The following is a 24847-nucleotide window of genomic DNA, read 5'->3' on the forward strand; positions in this document are numbered from 1 at the left end:
AGGTAAATGGTATGTTGGCCTTCATTGTGAGAGGTTTCGAGTACAGGAGCAGGGATGTGTTGTTGCAGTTATACAGGGCCTCGGCAAGACCGCGCCTGGAATATTGTGTGCAGTTTTGGTCTCCTTTCCTGAGGAAGGCTGCTCTTGCTCTCGAGGGAGTGCAGCTAAGGCTTACCAGGCTGATTCTGGGGATGGCAGGTCTGAAGTATGAGGAGAGATTGGTTAGGATTGTTTTCACTAGAGTTCAGACAAATGAGGGCTGATCTCATAGAGACTTATAAAATTCTAACAGGACTAGGAACAGGGTAGATGGTGGGTGTATCCAGAACCAGGGGATCACAGTATGAGGATTTGGGCTAGACGATATAGGACAGAGATGAGGAGACATTTCTTCACCCAAAGAGTGGTGAGCCTTTGGAATTCATTACCACAGAAAGTAATCGATGCTAAAACATTGAATGTTGAATTCTATGTTTCTACGTTGACAAGTGTCAGGTAGAAAATACAATTTATAACCAACAGAATGTTGAAAGTTCAGAGGGCAGTTGAGAAAGCTTATTAGGCAAGAAAAGAGGAATTATAAGATTGTCTGCCAACGTAAAGAGGTGGCCCACAGGCTCCTATTGCCATATAAATAGTAAGTGGTAAAGTGTGGGGTTAGGCTGATTAGAGGCCAAAAAAAGGATTTACTCCTCAAGACAAGGACATGGCCAAGCTGTTGAATGAATATTTTGCATCTGTCTTTACCAAAGAGAGAGATGTTACTCACGCCATAGTGACAAAGAAAGAAACTCAGTCACTAGAAGGGTTCAACTTGATAAAGCAGAAATGTTGGATAGATTGTTGGTACTTCAAGTACCAGGACAAGAGGGAATGTATCCAGGGATATTGAAGGAAGTGAGAAATTGCAGGGACTCTATCCATAGTCTTTCTGATTTCCCTAGACTTCAGAGATGCCAGAAAACCGGAGAGTTGCAAACATCATACACTTGTTCAAAAAAGCCCAGCAATTACAGACCAATCAGTTTAACTTCAAGGGTGGGGAGGTTTCGAGAAACAATTACCCACAATACTGTTTGTTGACTCAAGGAATAGGTGGATTGATTAAGAACAGCTAGCACGATTTTGAAAGGGAAATTATATTTAATTTGCTCGAGTTTTTTGAAGAGATTATAGAAAGAGTCACTGAGGTGAGTGCTGGTGATGTGGCATACATGAACCTTCAGAAGCCATTTGATACAATGCCACCGTATTGCAGACTTCTCAGACAAGCTTTGTCGGGGAATAAAACAGACAGCAACAATGTGGATACAAAATTGGCTCAGTGATATGGAGCAGCGTAATGGTCTGTTTATAGTGGAGTTACCCAAAGGTAAATATTGGGACTCTTGCTTTTCCTGATATATAGTAATGGTTTGGACCTTGGTGTGCAGGGGACAATTTCAAAGTGTGCAGATGATGCACGACTTAGAAGAATTGTAAGCTGCGAGGAGAATGGTGTAGAACTTCAAATGGTAAATGGGCAAATAGGTGGTAGATGAAGTTCAATGCAACAAAGCCGAAGCTGATGCATTTTGGTAGCAAGTACACAGACAGATAATACAAAATAGAGCAGTTAATATAACATACTGTATCTGCAGGTTGATTAACGTGGGTATGAAGTACAAGAACAAGGAAGCAATGCTGTACAGTTCTAGGTGTGGTACTGGAAGAACAATGTGAATATATTGGAGACACTGCAAAAAAGATTGACTGGAATACTTTCAGGGAAGAGAAACTTCAGATATGAAAATAGATTGGAGAAGTTGGAACTTTTTTGAAGAGAAGAAGGCTTATGGGAGATCTGATTGAAGATTTCCAAATCATAAGGGGGCCTGGATACAGTAGATGGGAAGAAATTCTTCCAGCTCATAAAAGGGTCATGATTAGCAAAAGAATAAGTTGTGATGCAAAAAAGATATTTTTATACAGCAATTATAGAATTCCCACAGTGTTGAAGCAGGCCATTTGGCCCATTGAGTCCGCACTGACCCTCTAAACAGCAGCTCACCCAGACCCATCCTCTACCCTATCCCTGTATTTTCCACCCAAGATACTATGGGCAATTTAGCATGGCTAATCCACCTAATCTGCACATCTTTGAACTGTGGGAAGAAACCTGCACAGACATGGCAAGAATGTGCAAACTCTACACAGATAGTCACCCGAGGCTGGAATCAAACCCAGGTCATCTGGCGCTGTGAGGCAGCACTGCTAACCACTGACCACGTGCCACCCCAATTAGTTTGAGTATAGAATGCGCTGCTTGTAAGTGGGATGCAGGCAGATTCAAACAAGGCTTTTGAGAAGCTATGGGATGATTATTTAAATACAATCAACGTTCAAGGATACAGAGAAAATTCTGGACAATGGCACTCAGTCAGAATGCTCATTTGGAGATCCAGTGCTGACACGATAGACAAACTAGCCCCATTCCACACCACAAAACTTCTGTGATTCTGTACTTCAGTTGTCCAAACTCAAGATTCAGTTGGGTGTGTCAATGCCATTACTTACCATTCGACTGCCCCCCTCTGTCTGGGTGCTGATGTTGAACACATCTATACATGACATTAATACAGGGTTCAAAATAAGCCTGCAAAATTTCTACTGGGCATTTAGCTTCTAAGTGAAGTTCAGGGCGCAATACATCTTGTTTCATTCTTTCCTGATCGCAGATAGAAAGGTTGCAACTCGTATTTGCTCAGTCAGTTTTTATTTCACAGTTTTTCCACTGAGTCTGGGAATCAGAGAATTCCACAGGCTTTCCATTCTCTGAGTGAAGAAATTTCTCCTCATCTCAGTTCTAAATAGCCTACCCTGCATCCCTAGACTGTGATCCTTGCGGTCAACTCACCAAATCCTACAGCCCTCTCAATTTTCCAGCACTCTGACCCTTCATTCATCTGTCATCTTATCCTTCAGACCCAACTAGCACCTAACATTCCCTCCTATCCACCATCATCCAGCATCTGATTTCCCTTCAACTCTTTCTCTTCTTCCAGCCTTATAATCCGTGCAAATTCCTTTTTCTCTGCCTCCTGGTCTCACCCACAATCCTCAAAGCTGTTGCCTCACCATTGATGGCCATGTCTTCACTTTGGAACATCCTCCTCAAATATCTCTGCCTCCCTATTCTTTAATATCCTACTAAAATTTGCCTTTTATATTCAAGTTTTTAGATGGCACTTCTCACATCTCCATCTTGGCCTCATGCTTATTTTGGTACATACTATCTCTGTGAATCAAAGAGAAGCTTCTTACATGTTTATACGATAGTTTGTTGTTGCTAGGGGCTATATGTTATTTAATATAACAAAGTGTGGAGCTGGATGAACACAGCAGGCCAAGCAGCATCTCAGGGGCACAAAAGCTGACGTTTCAGGCCTAGACCCTTCATCAGAGCATCTGATGAAGGGTCTAGGCCCGAAACGTCAACTTTTGTGCTCCTGAGATGCTGCTTGGCCTGCTGTGTTCATCCAGCTCCACACTTTGTTATCTTGGATTCTCCAGCATCTGCAGTTCCCATTACCTCTGATGCAATGTTATTTAATGTTGCGTCTTAGTCAGAATTCCATTCATAAAAATATATGCTCCACCTGAGAAGACGCTTAAGAAGTGACAGACTGAGAAACCTACTTTATGAAGTGTCAATTGGATGACTGAGTCATAAAGAGGAGAAAATCCGTGAGGGGATTGAAACATGCAGATAAGAATTTTAATTCAGAGGGTTCAGTGGACTGGGAACCAATGTATGTCAGCAGTGATTGGGTAATTGGTGACTGGAATCTTGTCTGGAATATGGTACAGACATCAGGGTTTTGGTTTTCATTTTCTTTACTTGTTCATGAAATGCTGGCCAGCATTTATTACCCAACTCTCTGAGCAATTAAAAGTCAATACATTTCTGTGGATATCGAGTCACATGTAGGCAGATCAGGTAAGGACGGTAGTTTTCCTTCCCTCGAAGGACATTACTGAACTGGACGGATTTTTATGACAATCAACAGTGACCACTAGATTAGCTTTTAATTCCAGATTTTATTGAATTCAATTTCACCATCTGCCATTTGCCTGATTTTCTGGATTATTAGTCTAGTAACATTACCACAATCCCATTGCCTCCTTTTATGGAGTGTGGAATCTTACTATCTCTCACAACAGGACAAAACTGAAGAAGAGATCGCAGAGGAGGAATCCGTCACCGTAACTGTCTTAAAGTGGAAGGCTGAGAAACTGTCAGGGTTGACATTGTACTCTCCAAGTAAGTCTGACTGGTCTTCATGTTAAACCTGACTCTGAAACGATGTGATTATGTAATATCTGCCCAAATCCACTGTGATATGAAGTAGATCTAATCAGAGATTTCAAGAGAAACCTGCCTGATAAGTGAGACTGTGAAATTCAGTCTGAGGAAGTAGTTGTGGGGAATGGTTTGAATGCTCTTAAGGGGAATCTAGATAATTACATGAGGGAGAAAGGAGGATATTTTGATGAGGTGAAGTGGAAACATGGGAAGATACTCATTTAGACTATAAAGACCAGATGGGATGAATGGCCTTTGTCTGCACTGTACACTTGACCGAGTGTAGCATCCAGGAGGCCTGGCAGACCTGGAGTGAATGGAAATCAGGGTGGAAAATTCTGCCAGCAGGAGGCACAATGAACACAAAGGAAGATGACTGTGGTTGTTAAAATTCATTATCTCAACTCCAGGAAATTGCTACAGAGTTACATATTACATTTTCTAACCACCCAGTTTAGGAATGTTACTACACACATTTGGAGCCGTTGGGACTTGAACCCAGGTCTCCTGGCTTGAGGGTATGAACACTACCACCACACCACAAGAGTTACTTACAGATAGTTTCAATCAAACCATCCAGATGTGTTAAGGTACACCTCTAGTGCAGGTCGGATTTGATACAGATAGTAATCTTTGCACAACTATCTCTAGCTGCTTTATCGATTACTTCCTTTCATATTAGGGAACTTGACAATGTAGATGCAAAAAGTTTGTTTTCCCTTGTGGGAGAGTCTAGGACTAGAGGACATAATCTACGAAAGAGGGGTAATACATTTAAGACTGAAATGAGGAGGAATTTTTTCTCTCAGAGAGTAGTGAATCTGTGAAATTCTTTATCAACAGAGTCATTAAGTACCTTCAAGGCTAAGATAGACAGGTTTTTATTCAGTTAGGGAGGGTTATGGGGAAAAGGAGAAAAGTGGAGTTCAGGATTATCAGGTCAGCCATGATCTCATTGAATGGCAGAGCAGACTTGGTCTGAATGGCCGACTTCTGCTCCTATTTTTTATGACATCATTAGATTGGGGAGAAACTGTACAAATTGGTAGAATGCTTAAGGATAAATGGTGATTGACAAAAGAAACACAGAGTCATGGAAAAATAAGACCTTTTGCACGGTGTGCAGTCAGGATCTGGAATGTGCCGCCTGGAAATCTGGTGTTGGCAGATTCATTTGTGACTTTAAAAGGGAACTAGTTTAGAATCTGAAGAGAAAAGAAACTGTTAAAGCCCCAGTGTCACTAGCTGAGTTACTCTTCCAGACATGAAGTTCAGACAAGATAGATGATTAGCCTCCATTTGTGCTGTAATCATTTTATGATTCTATAAAATTAATTGATTAAACAGGAAGAATAACTATTATCTTGATTTATGATCTGATTATAATTTTATTAAAAGCTCATCACCACCTTCTCAAGAACCATTAAGGATGGGTAATAACCATTAGCCAAGCCAGCAATACCCACATCCATGAAAGACATTAAAAAATCCATACAACTAATCTCAGGCGAGGTTCCCCAATTTGTTATGATTCCGGATGGGATATTACAAGCTATAATATTCTTGGATGAGGAAGCATAAACAACAAAAATGTCACAGAATCACAGAAGTGTTATGGTGCAACACAAAGGTATTCAGCCCATCGTATCTGTACCAACTCTCCAAATCAGCTTTATGATCTAGATGGACTGGCTCCCCTTCTTTACTCATTCATATCCATGAGTTTGTCTGCAACAACATTAATTTTAAATAGATTCTTCCCATGGTGGATACCTTCTGGTTAGACTCAAATGAACGTATGTTTTATAAGAAGCCAATTTAATCAGACTTTCTTGAATGATTACAATAAATTAGTTTATTAATTACTTTAATGTAAGAGAACTAGTTACAGAATAAAAAATACGAATTAGAAATAAGAGATGAGCATAGAAAGACAGGAGTTGAAAAAACAGACACACAAATCATTGTTCGTGAGGAGCAGACAGTGCAGAGGGAACCAACAAGAGGAAAAAACATACTTGACCTCATCCTTACCTGTCTGCCTGCTGAAGATGCATCTGTCCATGACAGTATCGGCAAGAGTGACCATCGCACAGATCTTCTGGAAAGACATCCCACCTTCACATTGGGAACAACCTCCATCGTGTTTTGTGGCAGTTTCACTGTGCTAAATGGGACAGATTTCACACAGATCTAGCAACTCAAGACAGCAGCAGAATTGTACTCCAACACAGTCTGTAACCTCATTGCCCAGCATATCCCCGACTCAACCATGACTATCAAGCCAGGGGATCAACCCTTGTTCAATGAAAAGTGCAGGAGGTCATGCCAGGAGCAGTACTAGGCATACCTGAAGATTATCAACCTGGTGAAGCCACCAAACAAGACTACTCGCACGCCAAAGAGCAAAAGCAGCAAGTGATAGACAGAGCTAAGTGATCCCACAACCAACGGATCAGATCTAAGCACTGCAGTCCTGCCACATACAGTTGTGAATGGTGGTGGAAAATTAAACAACTCACTAAAGAGGAGGCTCCACAGATATCCTCATCCTCAATGATGGAACAGCCCAGCACATCAGTGTAAAAGGTAAGGCTAAAGTATTCGCTGCAATCTTCAGCCAGAAGTGCCGCGTGGATGATCCATCTCGCCTCCTTCAATGGTCTCCAGGATCACAGATAGCAGTCTTCAGCCAATTCGATTCACTCCATATGGTATCAAGAAACGGTTGGAGACACTGGATACTGCAAAGGATACAGGTCCTGACAACATTCCGACAATAGTCCTGAAGACATGCTCCAAAACTTGCAGCTCCCCTATCCAAGCTGTTCCAGTACAGTTACAACTCTGGGATCTACCCAGCAATGTGGAAAATTGCCCAAGTATGTCCTGTACACAAAAAGCAAGACAAATCCAACACGACCAATTACCGTCCTATCAGTCTCGTCTCGATCGTCAGTAAAGTGATGGAAGGTGTCATCGACAGTGCTATCAAGCAGCGCCTGCTCAGAAATAACCTGCTCAGTGATGCCCAGTTTGGGTTCTGCCAGGGCCACTCAGTTCTTGATTTCATTACAGCCTTGGTTCAAACATGGACAAAAGAGTTGAATTCCAGAGGTGAGGTGAAATCATACCTGACATATAGGAAGATGATCATGGTTGTGGGATGTCAGTCAAATCAGCTCCAGGACATCTCTGCAGGAGTTCCTCAGGGTAGTGTCCTAGGCCCAACCATCTTCAGCTGCTTCATCAATGACCTCCCCTCCATCATAAGGTCAGGAGGTGGGATGTTTGACGCTGTTTGCACTATGTTCAGTACCATTCGCGACTCCTCAAAAACTGAAGCAGTCCTTGTTCAAAGGCAACAAGATCTGGACAATATCCAGCCGAGAAGTGGCAAGTGACATTCGCACCACACAAATGCCAGGCTACGAACATCACCAATAAGAGACAATCTAACCACCGCCCCTTAGCATTCAATGGTCTTACCATCAGTGAATCCCTCACTAGCAACATCATACGGGTTAAGACCATAAGATATAGGAGTGGAAGTACGGCCATTCGGCCCATCAAGTCCAGTCCGCCATTTAAATCATGGCTGATGGGCATTTCAACTCCACTTCCCTGCACTCTCCCCGTAGCCCTTGATTCCTTCTGAGATCAAGAATTTGTCGATCTCTGCCTTGAAGGCATCCAACGTCCCAGCCTCCACTGCACTCCGTGGCAATGAATTCCACAAGCCCACCACTCTGTGGCTGAAGAAATAGCACATAGAACATAGAACATAGAACAGTATAGCACAGAACAGGCCCTTCAGCCCACGATGATGTGCTGACCATTGATCCTCATGTATACACCCTCAAATTTCTGTGACCATATGCATGTCCAGCAGTCTCTTAAATGACCCCAATGACCTTGCTTCTACAACTGCTGCTGGCAACGCATTCCATGCTCTCACAACTCTCTGTGTAAAGAACCCGCCTCTGACATCCCCTCTATACTTTCCTCCAACCAGCTTCAAACTATGACCCCTCGTGTTAGCCATTTCTGCCCTGGGAAATAGTCTCTGGCTATCAACTCTATCTATGCCTCTCATTATCTTGTATACCTCAATTAGGTCCCCTCTCCTCCTCCTTTTCTCCAATGAGAAAAGTCCGAGCTCAGTCAACCTCTGTTCATAAGATAAGCCCTCCAGTCCAGGCAGCATCCTGGTAAACCTCCTCTGAACCCTCTCCAAAGCATCCACATCTTTCCTATAATAGGGCGCCCAGAACTGGACGCAGTATTCCAAGTGCGGTCTAACCAAAGTTTTATAGAGCTGCAACAAGATCTCACGACTCTTAAACTCAATCCCCCTGTTAATGAAAGCCAAAACACCATATGCTTTCTGAATAACCGTGTCCACTTGGGTGGCCATTTTAAGGGATCTATGTATCTGCACACCAAGATCCCTCTGTTCCTCCACACTGCCAAGAATCCTATCCTTAATTCTGTACTCAGCTTTCAAATTCGACCTTCCAAAATGCATCACCTCGCATTTATCCAGGTTGAACTCCATCTGCCACCTCTCAGCCCATCTCTGCATCCTGTCAATGTCCCGCTGCAGCCTACAACAGCCCTCTATACTGTCAACGACACCTCCAACCTTTGTGTCGTCTGCAAACTTGCTGACCCATCCTTCAATCCCCTCATCCAAGTCATTGATAAAAATTACAAACAGTACAGGCCCAAGGACAGAGCCCTGTGGAACTCCACTCACCACTGACTTCCAGGCAGAATATTTTCCTTCTACTACCACTCGCTGCCTTCTGTTGGCCAGCCAATTCTGTATCCAGACAGCTAAGTTCCCCTGTATCCCATTCCTCCTGACCTTCTGAATGAGCCTACCATGGGGAACCTTATCAAATGCCTTACTGGAGTCCATATACACCACATCCACAGCTCGACCATCATCCACTTTTCTAGTCACATCCTCAACAAACTCGATAAGGTTTGTGAGGCATGACCTGCCCCTCACAAAGCCGTGTTGACTGCATTTGATCAAGCCATGCTCTTCCAGATGGTCATAAATCCTATCCCTCAGAATCCTTTCTAACACCTTGCAGATGACAGACGTGAGACTTACTGGTCTGTAATTGCCGGGGATTTCCCTATTTCCTTTCTTGAAGAGAGGAATTACATTTGCCTCTCTCCAGTCCTCAGGTACGACTCCAGTGGAGAGCGAGGATGCAAAGATCCTCGCAAGTGGCGAAGCAATTGCATTTCTCGCTTCCCAAAGCAGCCGAGGACAAATCTGGTCCGGGCCTGGTGACTTGTCAATCTTAATGTTTGACAAAATTTTCAGCACATCAGCTTCCTCTATCTCTATCCATTCCAGCATGCACACCTGCTCTTCAAAGGTTTCATTCACTACAAAGTTTGTTTCTTTCGTAAAGACAGAAGCAAAAAACTCATTTAGGGCTTCCCCTACCTCCTCAGACTCCACACACAAGTTCTCTATGCTATCCCTGATCGGCCCTACTCTTTCTTTGACCATTCTCTTATTCCTCACATAAGTGTAAAATGCCTTTGTGTTTTCCCTGATTCGTTCTGCCAAGCCTTTCTCGTGCCCCCTCCTGGCTCTCCTCAGACCATTTTTGAGCTCCTTCCTTGCCTGCGTGTAATCCTCTCTAGCTGAACTTGACCCTAGCTTCCTCCACCTTATGTAAACTACCTTCTTCCTTTTCACAAGAAGCTCCACGGCTCTCGTGATCCAAGGTTCCTTTATCTTACCCCTTCTTGCCTGTCTCAGAGGGACATATTTACTCATCACTCGCAATAACTGTTCCTTAAACAGTCTCCACATGTCTATAGTGCCCTTACCATGGAACAATTGCTCCCAGTCCATGCTTCCTAACTCATGTCTAATCGCATCATAGTTTCCTCTTCCCCAATTAAATATCCTCCCATTTTGCCTAATCCTCTCCTTCTCCATAGCTATGTAGAATGTGAGGCAGTTATGGTCACTATCACCAAAATGCTCTCCCACCACACGATCTGATACCTGCCCCGGCTCGTTTCCGAGCACCAAGTCCAGAATGGCCTCTCCCCTCGTCGGCCTGTCAACGTACTGAGTTAGGAAACCCTCCTAAACACACCTTACAAAAATAGCTCCATTCAAATTTTCTGCTCGAAGGAGGTTCCAATCAATATTAGGAAAGTTAAAGTCGCCCATTACAACAACCCTACTACATCCACACTTTTCCAAAATCTGTCGACCTATGCTTTCTTCAATCTCCCTGCTGCTATTGGGGGGCCTGTAGTAAACCCCTAATGAGGTGACAACTCCTTTGCTATTCCTAATTTCCACCCATACTGACTCAGTAGGCAGATCTTCCTCAACAATGGAAGCTTCTGTAGCTGTGATACCCTCTCTGATTTGTAGTGCTACACTCCCTCCTCTTTTTCCCCCTCCCTATTCTTTTTAAATGTTCTAAACTCTGGAACACCCAGCAACCATTCCTGCCCATGAGAAACCCATGTCTCTGTTATGGCCACAACAACATAGCACCAGGTACTGATTCATGCTCTAAGTTCATCACTTTTATTCCTGATACTCCTTGCGTTAAAGCAAACACACTTTAACTGATCCCTTGGTTCCTTCCCAGGAAAATCCTTCCCATTAGCTGGTCTACCTCTTGCTACTGCCTCACCTGCATCAACTCTCACCTCTGGTATACTGCTCAGGTTCCCACCCCCCTGCCATACTAGTTTAAACCCTCTTGAACTACTCGAGCAAATCTTCCACCCAGGACATTGGTCCCCTTCTAGTTCAGATGCAACCCGTCCTTCTTGTACAGGTCCCACCTTCCCCAGAAGGCATCCCAATTGTCTACATATCTGAAGCCCTCCCTCCTATACCAGCTGCGTAGCCACATGTTAAGCTGCGCCCGCTCCCTGTTCCTCACCTCGCTATCTTGTGGCACTGGTAGTAAACTAGTCATCTAAATGTCGTCTCATTTCAGTTTTAAATTTACCCCCTCTAATTTTAAGGCTGTGCCCAAAGGTCCTAGTCTCCCCGCCTAACGGAAACAACTTCCTAGCGTCCACCCCTTCTAAACCATACATTATCTTGTAAGTTTCTATTAGATCTCCCCTCAACCTTCTAAACTCTATGAATACAACCCCAGGATCCTTAGCCGTTCATTGTACGTTAAACCTACCATTCCAGGGATCATCCGTGTGAATCTCCGCTGGACACGCTCCAGGGCTAGTATGTCCTTCCTGAAGTGTGGGGCCCAAAACTGGACACAGTATTCTAAATGGGGCCTAACTAGAGCTTTATAAAGCCTCAGAAGCACATCACTGCTTTTATATTCCAACCCTCTTGAGATAAATGACAACATTACATTCGCTTTCTTAATTACGGACTCTACCTGCAAGTTAACCTTGAGAGAATCCTGGACCAACACTCCCAAATCCCTTTGTACCTCTGCCTTGCGAATTTTCTCACCAGTTAGAAAATAGTCCATGCCTGTATTCTTTCTTCCAAAGTGCAAAACCTCACATTTGCTCACATTGAATTTCATCAGCCGTTTCCTGGACCGCTCTCCTAAACTGTCTAAATCTTTCTGCAGCTTCCCCACCTCTTCAGTACTACCTGCCTGTCCACCTATCTTTGTATCATCAGCAAACTTCGCCAGAATGCCCCCAGTCCCTTCATCCAGATTATTAATGTATAAGGTGAACAGCTGCGGCCCCAACACTGAACCCTGCAGGACACCACTCGTCACTGGTTGCCATTCTGAAAAAGAGCCTTTTATCCCAACTCTCTGCCTTCTGTCACACAACCAATCCTCAATCCAAGCCAGCAGCTCATCTCGAACACCATTGGCCCTCACCTTGCTCAGCAGCCTCCCGTGAGGCACCGTATCAAAGGCCTTTTGGACGTCTGGATAGATAACATCTACTGGGTTTCCCTGGTCTAACATACTTGTTACCTCTTCAAAGAATTCTAACAGTTTGTCAGGCACAACCTCCCCTTACTAAATCCGTGCTGACTTGTTCTAATCTGACCCTGCACTTCCAGGAATTTAGAAATCTCATCCTTAACAATGGATTCTAGAATTTTACCAACAACCGAGGTTAGGCTTATCGGCCTATAATTTTCCATCTTTTGCCTTGATGCTTTCTTAAACAAGGCGGTTACAACAGCAATTTTCCAATCGTCTGGGACTTTCCCTGACTCCAGAGACTTTTGAAAGATCACGACCAAAGCCTCCACTATTTCCTCAGCCACTTCCCTCAGAACTCTAGGATGTAGCCCATCGGGGCCAGGAGATTTATCAATTTTTAGACCTTTTAGCTTTTCTACCACTTTCTCTTTTGTAATGCCTACCATACTCAACTCTGCTCCCTGACTCTCCTTAATTGTTGGCATACTACTCATGTCTTCCACTGTGAAGACTGATGCAAAGTACTTATTAAGTTCTTCAGCTATTTCCTTATCTCCCATCACTAGCCTTCCAGCATCAATTTGGAGCGGCCCAATATCTACTTTTGCCTCTCGTTTGTTTCTTATGTCTTGAAAGAAGCTTTTACTATCATTTCTAATATTACTAGCTAGCCTACCTTCATATTTGATCCTCTCCTTCCGTATTGCTCTCTTTGTTATCCTCTGTCTGTTTTTGTAGCCTTCCCAATCTTCTGATTTCCCAGTGCTCTTGGCCACATTTTCGGCTGTCTCTTTTTCTTTGATATATTTCCTGACATCCTTTGTCAGCCATGGCTGTCTAATCCCACCCCTGATAATCTTTCTTTTCTTTCTTTCCTTTGGGATGAACCTCTGTATTGTGTCCTCAATTACACCCAGAAACTCCTGCCATTGTTGGTCTACTGTCTTCTCCGCTAGGCTCTGCTTCCAGTTGATTTTCGTCAATTCCTCTCTCATGCCCCTGTAATTACCATTATTTAACTGTATTAGTATTTCATCCGATTTTGCCTTCTCTCTTTCAAACTGCAGATTAAACTCTACCATATTATGATTGCTGCCTCCTAAGTGTTCCCTTACTTTAAGGTCTTTTATAAAGTCTGGCTCATTACATAGCACTAAGTCCAGAATAGCCTGCTCCCTTGTGGGCTCCATCACAAGCTGTTCCAAAAAGCCATCCTGCAAACATCCCATGAATTTCCTTTTCTTTGGTTCCACCGGCAACATTATTCACCCAATCCACCTACATGTTGAAGTCCCCCATGATTACCGTGACCTTGCTTTCTGACATGCCCTATTTATTTCTCGGTGCATCTTGTGCCCCTGGTCCTGATCACTGTTAGGAGGTCTGTACATAACTCCAATCATAGTTTTTTTGCCTTTGTGGTTCCTCAATTCCACTCAGACAGACTCCACATCTTCTGACCCTATGTCATTCAGTGCAGTAGATTTAATTTCATTCTTAACTAACAAGGCAACCCCACCCCCTCTGCCCACCTCCCTGTCTTTTCGATATGTTGTGAATCCTTGGATGTTTAACTGCCAGTCCTGAACTCCCTGCAACCATGTCTCAGTGATGCCTACCACATCATAATCATTCAAGAGGATTTGTGCTGTTAATTCATCTACTTTGTTGCGAATACTACAAGCATTTAGATAAAGTGCCTTAATGCTAACTTTCTTATCATTATTGGAGAGGTTGGAAATCCCAAGATGTCTTAAGCTATCCTCTCTCTGATGAAGGGTCTAGGCCCGAAACGTCAGCTTTTGTGCTCCTGAGATGCTGCTTGGCCTGCTGTGTTCATCCAGCCTCACATTTTATTATCTTGGAGTCTCCAGCATCTGCAGTTCCCATTATCTCTCACATTTTATTATCTTGGATTCTCCAGCATCTGCAGTTCCCATTATCTCTTAAGCTATCCTTCCTTTTTGCTGTATTCCTAGTCTGCTTCGAGTTTAAACCCACCTGTACACATGCTATCCTGTTGCTTATCTTTCCATTTAACTCCACACTCCCTGCCTCTTTCACTTTCCCTTCCCCCCCGACTCAGAAGTTCCCCCCCGACTCAGAAGTTTAAAGTCCTACTGACCACCCTATTTATCCTTTTCGCTAGAACACTGGTTCCAGATCGGTTCAGGTGGAAACCGTCCAAACGGTACAGATCCCCCCGGTTCCAAAACTGATGCCAATGCCCCATGAAATGGAATCCCTCTTTCCCACACCAATTCCTAAGCTACGTGTTTACTTCCCTAACTTTCTTTTCCCTATGCGAATTAGCACGTGGCTCATGCAGTACATAGAACATAGAACATAACAGCACAGTACAGGCCCTTCGGCCCTTGATGTTGTGCTGACCTGTCATACCGATCTCAAGCCCATCTAACCCACATTATTCCATGTATGTCCATATGCTTATCCAATGACGACTTAAATGTACCTAAAGTTGGCGAATCTACTACCGTTGCAGGCAAAGCGTTCCATTCCCTTACTACTCTCTGAGTAAAGAAACTACCTCTGACATCTGTCCTATATCTTTCACCCCTCAATTTAAAGCTATGCCCCCTCGTGCTTGCTGTAAGGCTCTCCCTATCCACCCTATCTCACCATCTGATTATTTTATATGTTTCAATTAAGTCACCTCTCAAGCTTCTTCTCTCTAATGAAAACAGCCTCAAGTCCCTCAGCCTTTCCTCGTAAGACCTTCCCTCCATACCAGGCAACATCCTAGTAAATCTCCTCTGCACCCTTTCCAAAGCTTCCACATCCTTCTTATAATGCGGTGACCAGAACTTTACACAATACTCCAAGTGCGGCCGCACCAGAGTTTTGTACAGCTTCACCATAACCTCTTGGTTCCGGAACTCGATCCCTCTTTTCATAAAAGCTAAAACACTGTATGCCTGACACTGTAATCTGGAGATTATGACCCTTGAGGACCTGTACTTCAATTTCTTTCCTAGTGCTTCATAATCCCTGAACAGGTCCTCTACCCTAGCTTTACCGATGTTATTAGTCCCAATGTGGACCACAACTGGATCCTCCCCCTCCTGCTCCAATATCCTTTCAACCCAGTCGGAGATGTCCTGCACCCTGGCATTGGGCAGGCAACACTCCATGCGGGACTCCCGATCCGGCTTGCATAGGATACTATCTGTCCCCCTAATAATAGAATCCCCTATAACAACTACCTGTCTTTTTGCTCCCCCCTCTTGAATGACCTTCTGCGCCACGGTGCAGTGGTCAGCTGGCTCATCCTGTCCACAGTCCTTTTCCTCATCCGTACAGGGAGCAAGAATCTCATACCTGTTGGTCAAGGTCAAGGGCTGAGGCTCCTGCACTCCTGAACTCTGAATCCCCCGACCTGCCTCACTTTCAGTCACACCTTGTCCCTGAACACTTTCTGAATTTGAGTTATTTAATCTAACGGGTGTGACTGCCTCCTGAAACAAAGTGTACAGGTAACTCTCCCCCTCCTGGATGTGCCGCAGAGTTTGAAGCTCAGATTCTCGATCATTTACTCTGATCCGGAGTTCTTCCAGCAACCAACACCTGCTGCAGATGTGGTCTCTGCCGTTCACAATGGGATCAGCCAGCTCCCACATCATACGCTACAGCACATTGCCCGTCCAGCCATTACTACTTATTTAGTTAACTTTTACAATTTATGTATTAAATGCTTTCTAGTACTTCTCTGCTACACTCTTTTTCAATTAAGCAATTGAACTTTTAATCAATTACACAATACACAGGGATATAAATTGAAAAGCCTTACCTTAACAACACACAAGAGTCCTTCTCGGTTAGAGCTCCCGCTGTTTCTGCTGCTGGAACAGGAATGGAGGGCTCCACCAGTCAAGGCAGATATTTGCTAATCTTTAAAGCAGAGACTCACCCACCTGTAGGCCTCTGATCGATGCTCCCGCTCTTCCTGCTGCAAGTCTGTGGGCTTTAAATTAGGTTAGAGGAGGAGGAACGGAGGGAGGTCCTACTGTGTAGGACCTGGGGCTTCGAGGTAAGTGTTTAAATAACGGTCACTTACCTTCCCAACTGCCTGTCTGCTCCGACCTCACTTCCACCTGGCTCCCGCTGCTCTCTGCTGAAGAAAAGAAAAGTTCCTGTTCCTGGGTTACCATTGACCAGAAACTCAACTGGACTCACCACATTTCAGGGCAGCTACAAGAGCAGGCCAGAGCTGGGAATACTCATCTAGGCCCGAAACGTCAGCTTTTGTGCTCCTAAGATGCTGCCTGACCTGCTGTGTTCATCCAGCTTCACACTTTGTTATCCCTGGTGATGGTAGTACCTGGGACATTGTAAGGTCTGATTCTGTGAGTATGACTGTGTCAGGCTGTTGCTTGACTAGTCTGTGGGACAGCTTTCCCAATTTTGGCACTAACTCCCAGATGCATGGTCAATAGGGCTGTTTCTGGCGTTGTCTTTTCTGGTGCCTTGGTCGATGCCAGGTGATCCGTCCAGTTCCAGTTTTTTGAGTCTTTGTAGCGATTGAAACATCTGAGTGGCTTGCTAGGCCATTTCAGAGGGCAGTTGAAAGTCATCTACATTGCTGTGGATCTGGAGGCACATGTCAGCCAGACCAGGTAAGGATGGCATATTTCCTCCCCTCAAGGACATTAGTGAACCAGCTGGGTTTTTCCAACAATCGGCAATGATTTCCTGGTGAGCGGTAGATTCTTAATTCCAGACTTTTGTTTTTGAATTCCAATTCCACCATCAGCCGTGGTGAAATTCCACTTCACATCAGTCTTAAATGTTTGACACCTTATTCTGAGATTATACCGGTGGTCCTAGACTTTCTCACAAGGGGAAACGATCTTTCAAGAAGGTCATGTCTCACATGTCTAAACTTAAATCAGAACTGGCCCAACTTGCTTTATTTCTCCTCATCATATTCCTTCCATAGCCAGAATTTGCCAAGTGAACTGTCTCTGGTCATTATTTTGCCTTACTTATGGGATGTGGGCACCACTGGCTGGGCCAACATTTATTGCCCATCACAGGTTATCCTTGAGAAGATGGTGGTTTGCTGCCTTCTTAAACTGCTATGAAGAAAGGTTGAGTAGATTAGGATTATTTTCATTTGAAAGATGGAGATTGAGGACGAACCTGATTGAGGTCTACAAAATCATGAGGGGTATAGACAGGGTGGGTAGCAATAAGCTTTTTCCCACAGTGGGGGGTTCAATTACTAGGGGTCATGAGGTCAAGTTGAGAGGAGGAAAGTTTATGGGAGATATGCGTGGCAAGTTCTTTACGCAGAGGGTGGGGGGTGCCTGGAACATGTTGCCAGCGGAGGTGGTACACGCAGACACGATAGTATCTGGACAGGTGCATGGATGGGCAGAGAGCAAAGGGATACAGACCCTTAAAAATAGGTGACAGGTTTAGACAGAGGATCTCGATTGGTGCAGGCTTGGAGGGCCGAAGGGGCCTGTTCCTGTGCTGTAATTTTCTTTGTTCTTTGCTGCAGTCCATTTGGTCAGGCACCCAAAACAGTTCACAATATTCCTGCTGTGGGCCAACTGTTGTTTTGTACAGTTTTAGTCAGACGTCCATATTTTTATACCTCATTCCCTTTGAAATAATGGCCAACATTTCATTTTCCTTCCGTTTATACCCATTCAACAAGTAACCAATTATTTACAGATTTCTACACAAGGACACTGAAATCCCTGAAATGAGGATAAATGTCTTCACTCAGAGGATGCTGAACCTGTACAATTCTCTACCACAGAAAGCTGTAGAGAGTGTTCGTGGAATAGATTTTGGAAATAACTACATAGTTTTCTAGCAGACAAAGGTGTAAAGGGGTATGGAGAAAATGCACAAGAATGGAGTTGTGATAGACGATCAGCCATGATCCTTTTCAGTGGTGGAGTGGGCTCAAGACTCTGCTCCTGCTCTTATTTTCCATGTTTCTATGTAACAGTGTTCAGAGCAAAAGACAATGTGAGTATGAATGGGAGCAGAGGAGAGTCATACATGAAGAGTAAGCTTTGTAGCAAAAACTAGCTGAGTTCTGCTGAGAATCAGCCTAAGTAAACAAGACCCAGGAGGGATGGTTACGTGTAATCAGAAAGAAGGACAGTGTTCATGGTCTGTAGCTGTTGAGCGCGTAGAGCTTGAGGCTGATTTCTAACAACTTTCCCCCGAAGCTGCACAGCTACACCATAGATCTGCACGTGGCGATCAGCATACTGATATAGTTCACGTCACTGACTTCCGATTTTGCAAGTTGCTGCTATGCACAGAACTAGGAGATGTGTGCAGGAGAAAGAAATGCCTGACCTGAAAGCTGTAAAGTACCCAAATCAAAAAAATGTGATGCTGTCCCTCAGCTTGCATTGAGCGTTGCTAGAACATTGCAGCAGGCATTGGGCAGAAATGTTAGCATAAGAGCAAAACAATGTATTGAAATGGCAAGTGACCAGAAGGTCAGCATCACTACTGTGACAGGGCAGAGGTATTCTGCCAAATGGTCACCCAGTCTGCACCTGGTATTGCCAGCATAGAGGAGATCACATTGTAAGCAGTGAATATAATAGACTAGATTGAAAAAGATCTAAGTAAACTGCTGCTTCGCCTGGAAGATGTGTTTTGGTCTCAGACACTGAGGAGGTTAAAAGGCAAGTGTTACACCTTCTCATGGAGAGGTGCCATGGCAGGAGGGACAAAGTGTTGGGAGTAACAGAGGACGAGTGCACCACTATGTTGTGCAGGAAACAACTCCGACAGTGTGCTGGCAACGGCGGGGGAGAGGAATGTGTTTGTTTGTGGCATCCTACTGGAGGTGGCAGAGATGGTGGAGTGGAAAATGACAAAGGAAACCCTCCTGCTTTTTTGGGGTGTAGGGTTTCAGGTAGAAGTGTGGGAAACATGTTGACAACTCCGTTAACAACAACACCGTTAGGGCAGGTGGGTGGCATTAGTGACAAACTAACAAGAATACTGCCTAGATGTTTGATAACCACAAAACAGAGAGATGTGATCACATTCGAGAGGGTAGAGAGATTTACAATGAGGACAGGCTAGGGTTATTTTCTTTGGATCAGAGGATGCTGAAGGGAAATGAGTTTAGACGATTAAAATTGTGAGGAGTCTCAATAGAGTGGATATGAAATATCTTTTTTCCTTCAAGAAGCAGTCAATAACCAGCAGACAGAATTAATGAGATAGTAAGAACTGCCGACGCTGGAGTCAGATAACACAGTGTGGAGCTGGAGGAACATGGCAGGCCAGGCAGCATCAGGGGAGCAGGAAAGCTGACATTTTGGGTTGTGAAAAAGTGAAGAAGGATTCCGACCCGAAATGTCAGCTTTACTGCTCCTCTGATGCTGCCTGGCCTGCTGTGTTCATCCAGCTCTACATTGTGTTATCTATGACAGAGAATTAATGTCATTGGTAGGAGTTACTCGAGAATAAGGTGTTTGAAATTTATTGCCTGAAAGTGTTCATGGCAGGTGAGAGGAGAAACCCCAATAATATTTAAGAAACACCTGAATATGCACTCAAGGTACTGAATCCACAGTGCTACCAGCAAAGATACAGAAATTCGAATGGTTTCCTTCTGTGCCAAAAAAATTCTGTTTCCCTGAATGGAATTATAGTTTGTGTTTCATTTTTTTTCCAGCATTTAAGACCGAAGTAAAGGCCGATGAATTGGAGGCTGAAGAACTGGCTGCTGATAATACAGAGGCTGCTGACATAGCTGAGAAAGACGTTCCTGAGGCAGATGCTGCTGATGCTGATGCCCCTGTGGCTGATGCCCCAGAGGTAGATGCCCCAGGCGTAGATGCACCAGAGGCAGATGCCCCAGAGGCAGATGCTACAGAGGCAGATGCCCCAGAGGTAGATGCCCCCGAGGTAGATGCCCCCAAGGTAGATGCCCCCGAGGTAGATGCCCCAGAGGCAACTGTCCCAGAGGAAGACGCTCCATTGGCAGATGTAGCAGAGGCAGAAATTTCTGAAACAAATGCCCCTGTGACAGAAGCTTTTGGTCCCGATTCCCTTGGTTTAGCGGAAGGTAATGAGGGTGGATCTGATGCTGCCTCTGAGCTGGCTGCAGACTGAGGGTGTGGTGTGAGGCTAGAATGCCTGATTAGTAGCTGGATGGAGAGCACCACCAATTACAGAAAAACACTTGGTTGCAAGCTGAAAAAACTGAATGATTCATGTTGGCTTAAAAATATCCACAACGGAAAAACCAGAAGCCGTGTCTTGGTCTGCTGACTTTAAAGTGTTTTTATCAAGGAGAGCAAGTTTCCTCCTTGGAATGTGGACTGGACAGCAGTATGAACCATCACACCATCAAAGGTTACAATCTTAAAAATAAAATATTAGATGCAAAGCTTATGCTTTTTTTTCCACTGACATTGCAAACAAATCCTATTTCTGTATAAATACTATGCGTAAAGAATAGACAGTGCTGATTGACGCTGTGGAAAACATAGTTAGAGATGGCATTGCTGTCGTGTTATGAACAGACAAATTAGGAGCAGAGGTATGCCAGTGAGTCCTTATAGTCTGCCGTGTCATTCAGTAAAGTCATGGCTGATCTGATTGTGGCCAGTTCCGCATTTCTGCTGAAACCCTGATAACTTTTGACTCTTTCATCGATTGTGAACCTATCTACTTCTGTCTTAAAAGTATTCAATGATCACACCAACTCCAAGGAAAGAATGTTCCAAAGATTCATGGCCCTCAGACTCCTTATTTTTAAATGTTGTCCCCTTGTTACAGTCACTCCTGCAAGAGGAAACATCCTTTCAGCATTCCCTCAGGAACTTGAAGATAGCAAGAACTGCAGGAGTCCTGATGAATGATCCTGACCTGAAACGTAAACTCTGCTGCTCCTCTGATGCTGCTTTGACCTGCTGTGTTCTGCCAGCTCCACACTGTATTGACTCCCTCAGGAACTTATATGTTTTGATCAGATTAATTCTCACACTGCTAAATTCCATTGGGTCCAAGCCCACCTGTCCTCGTCAGATAAACAATGTGGCTGGTGTGGCAATGTGAGCTACTCAAGGAAAAAAGCAAGTCATATCAGGTTTCACTAGTAACAGAAAAAAAGCTCTACCAATCATAGAATCCCTACAATGTGGAAGCAGGCCATTCGGCCCATTGAGTTCACACCAACCATCTGAAAACTAACCCACCCAGAACCACAGCCCTACCCCATCCCTGTGGCTCTGCATTTCCCATGGCTAAACCACCTATGATGAATATCTTTAGACTGTGGGAGGCAATCAGACGGTTTTGCTCATCATCTTTGCTTCCTCACTCTCCATGGGAGTCGTACCGGAAGATTGGAGGGAGGTAAATGTTGTTCCTCTTTTCAAGGAAGGGAATAGGGAAATCCCTGGAAATTATAGACCAGTCAGTCTTACGTCTGCGGTCAGCAAGGTTTTGGAAAGAATTCTGAGGGATAGGATTTATGACTATTTGGAAAAGCATAGCGTGATTAAAGGGAGTCAGCATGGCTTTGTGAGGGGCAGGTCATGCCTTACAAATCTTATTGAGTTCTTTGAGAAAGTCACGAGACAGGTTGATGAGGGTCGAGCAGTGGATGTGGTGTATATGGACTTCAGCAAGGCATTTGATAATGTTCCCCACAGCAGGCTCATTCATAAAGTCAGGAGGTATGGGATACAGGGTGATTTGGCTGTCTGGATTCAGAATTGGTTGGCTGACAGAAGGCAGAGAGTGGTTGTAGATGGTAAGTATTCTGCCTGGAGGTCAGTGCTGAGTGGTGTCCCACAGGGCTCTGTTCTTGGGCCTCTGCTCTTTGTAGTTTTTATAAATGACTTGGATGAGGAGGTTGAGGGGTGGGTTAGTATGTTTGCTGATGACACAAAGGTTGGAGGTGCCGTTGATAGTATCGAGGGCTATTGCAGGCTTCAGCGAGACATTGACAGAATGCAGAGCTGGGCTGAGAAATGGCAGATGGAGTTCAACCTGGATAAATGTCAAGTGATGCATTTTGGAAGGTCAAACTTAAATGCTGAATATAGGATTAAAGGCAGGATTCTCGGCAGTGTGGAGGAACAGCGGGATCTTGGTGTTCAAGTGCATAGCTCCCTCAAAGTTGCCACCCAGGTGGATAAGGTTGTTAAGAAAGCATATGGTGTTTTGGCTTTCATTAACAGGGGGATCGAGTTTAAGAGCCGCGAGGTTATGCTGCAGCTCTACAAAACCCTGGTGAGACCACACTTGGAATATTGTGTCCAGTTCTGGCCGCCCTATTATAGGAAAGATGTGGAGGCTTTCGAGAGGGTGCAGAGGAGGTTTACCAGGATGCTGCCTGGACCGAAGGGCTTGTCTTACGAGGAGAGGTTGACTGAGCTCGGACTTTTCTCACTGGAGAGAAGGAGGAAGAGAGGTGACCTGATTGAGGTGTACAAGGTAATGAGAGGAATGGATAGAGTCGATAGCCAGAGATTTTCCCCAGGGCAGGATTGACTGCCACGAGGGTTCATAGTTTTAAGGTGTTAGGAGGAAGGTATAGAGGAGACGTCAGAGAGAGGTTCTTCACCCAGAGAGTTGTGAGCGCATGGAATAGTTTGCCAGTGGTAGTGGTGGAAGCAGAGTCATTAGTGACATTTAAGCGACTGCTGGACATGCACATGGGCAGCAGTGAATTGAGGGGAATGTAGGTTAGGTTATTTTATTTTTGGATTAGGATTATTCCACGGCACAGCATCGTGAGCTGAAGGGCCTGTACTGTGCTGTACTTTTCTATGTTCTATGTTCTATCACTATCATCCTAAACCAACCTTCTCACCTTCATCCTTTTAAGACAACTTTTCTGTGTAATGGTCAACTTCTGAAGTTCAAACTCTCTCAGTAGGAACTGCGGAGGCTGGACAATCTGAGATAACAAGGTGTAGGGCTGGATGAACACAGCAGGCCAAGCAGCATCAGAGCAGGAAGGCTGACATTTTGCAGGAAGAAGGGTCTCGGCCTGAAACGTCAGCCTTCCTGCTCCTCTGATGCTGCTTGGCCTGCTGTGTTCATCCAGCTCTACACCTTGTTATCTCTCTCTTTCTGCTTTTCTTCTTTCTCTTTCTCCCTTTCTTGTGCTAGGGTCTTCCTCTCCTTTTCTTTTTGTTCTGCCAGGCTATTCTTTCCTCTTCTCTTTCCTCTGCTTTTAATTGTAATTCAAACTGCTTCAGTTCCTTTTCATGTTCAAGGTGCTTCATCTGCAATTGACTTCTAGCCATTTCCAAAGATTCTGCTGGCATCTCCACCAAATTTAAATAGTGAGCTATTGCTGTAATTGCCTCTTCTTTCCTTACAGACAAAGGCAACACCAACTCCAGCTTTTCTGATGAAGGGTCTAGGCCCGAAACGTCAGCTTTTGTGCTCCTGAGATGCCGCTGGGCCTGCTGTGTTCATCCAGCTTCACACTTTGTTATCCCCAACTCCAGCTTGTTTGCCAATTCCCCAACAGCTTTACCTTGCTCACTTTTTGCAAAGTTACTTCTTCCACTCCCAGAAAACTTTTATTGACTGAAAGAGCCATTACTACACAAAGCACTGTTTAAACCAAACGAATTCAAGACCCAAAACAAAAGGCACTAACACCTACCAATGACCCTAAATCCAAATTGGAATTAAAAAATTATCCTGTCAACAGCCCCCAGTTTGTTATGGACCAGGCCGGACCCCCTCAAAATATTTTAAGAAGGTAGCCTAGACCCTAATTTTTTTCTTATTTTCAGGTAGATCTAAAATGGGTTTTCCAGGCGCAATGCAATTGGTCAAACCACTCAGCGTTAGGTCAAACACAATCATTTAAACACTACAGTTAAAACACTAACAAAAGAAAGTGGAATTGAGAACGCCATAACTTTTGGAAAACTCAACTGAATACTTGATACAGTAACTTAACTAATTAACTGTTCCAATATAGTAACACCCATAAACACATCCCTTGGCAAAAAAGTAAAATCAAACACAGATTATTACAGGCAGGAGGGAATAACATCCAAAGAGATTTCAAAGAAAGTCAGCTAGGAATCATTTGCTGAAACTTGCAACTCTTCTAGGATTCAAATAGCCTGTGACTACTATAGCTAAAAAAATCTAGAAAGCCTGAGCTGGGAGAACTGGCCACTCCCCTTCCATTGATAAACATTGATAAATTCTTACACTAATGATTTATGATAATTCCCTTGAGCACCTCTGCCTTTACAACCTCTCTTCAAAACAAAACAACAACATAAAACTTTTTTAAAGTGACAGCTTTGTCACACTTGAAGGTGGTGGAGGTCGAATAATTTCCTGCAGATTCTGTAAGTTAGCTCTACTCAAGAGGGCAGCTTGTCAGCAGAGAGGCGAAGCACTGCAGAACAGTGTTGGGTCAATGACAGCCCTGCTTGACACTGGTCCGAACAGTTGGTGCAGACATTTGTCATTACCATGACTTCCATGTTGTCGTGGAGCAGGCAAATGATGGTGACAAACTTTGTGGTGCGACCAAATTGAAGAAGGACACTCCATAATGCTTCCC

At 44.2% G+C, this 24847-nt stretch overlaps 1 protein-coding gene across 1 annotated transcript in view; it reads left to right on the top strand.

The window, feature by feature from the left end:
* Window positions 1-20669, top strand: part of rsph1 (radial spoke head component 1) — an 87632-nt gene extending 66963 nt beyond the window's left edge. Inside the window, exons 7-8 of the mRNA XM_048540914.2 lie at window positions 4204-4303; window positions 19964-20669. Of these exons, the coding sequence (XP_048396871.1) occupies window positions 4204-4303; window positions 19964-20403 (540 nt within the window). The 3' untranslated portion in view covers window positions 20404-20669. The remainder of the gene's footprint in view (window positions 1-4203; window positions 4304-19963) is intronic.
* The last annotated feature ends 4178 nt before the right edge of the window (window positions 20670-24847 follow it).

The sequence above is a fragment of the Stegostoma tigrinum genome, chromosome 12 (assembly GCF_030684315.1).
Source record: "Stegostoma tigrinum isolate sSteTig4 chromosome 12, sSteTig4.hap1, whole genome shotgun sequence".
Classification (NCBI taxonomy): domain Eukaryota; kingdom Metazoa; phylum Chordata; class Chondrichthyes; order Orectolobiformes; family Stegostomatidae; genus Stegostoma; species Stegostoma tigrinum.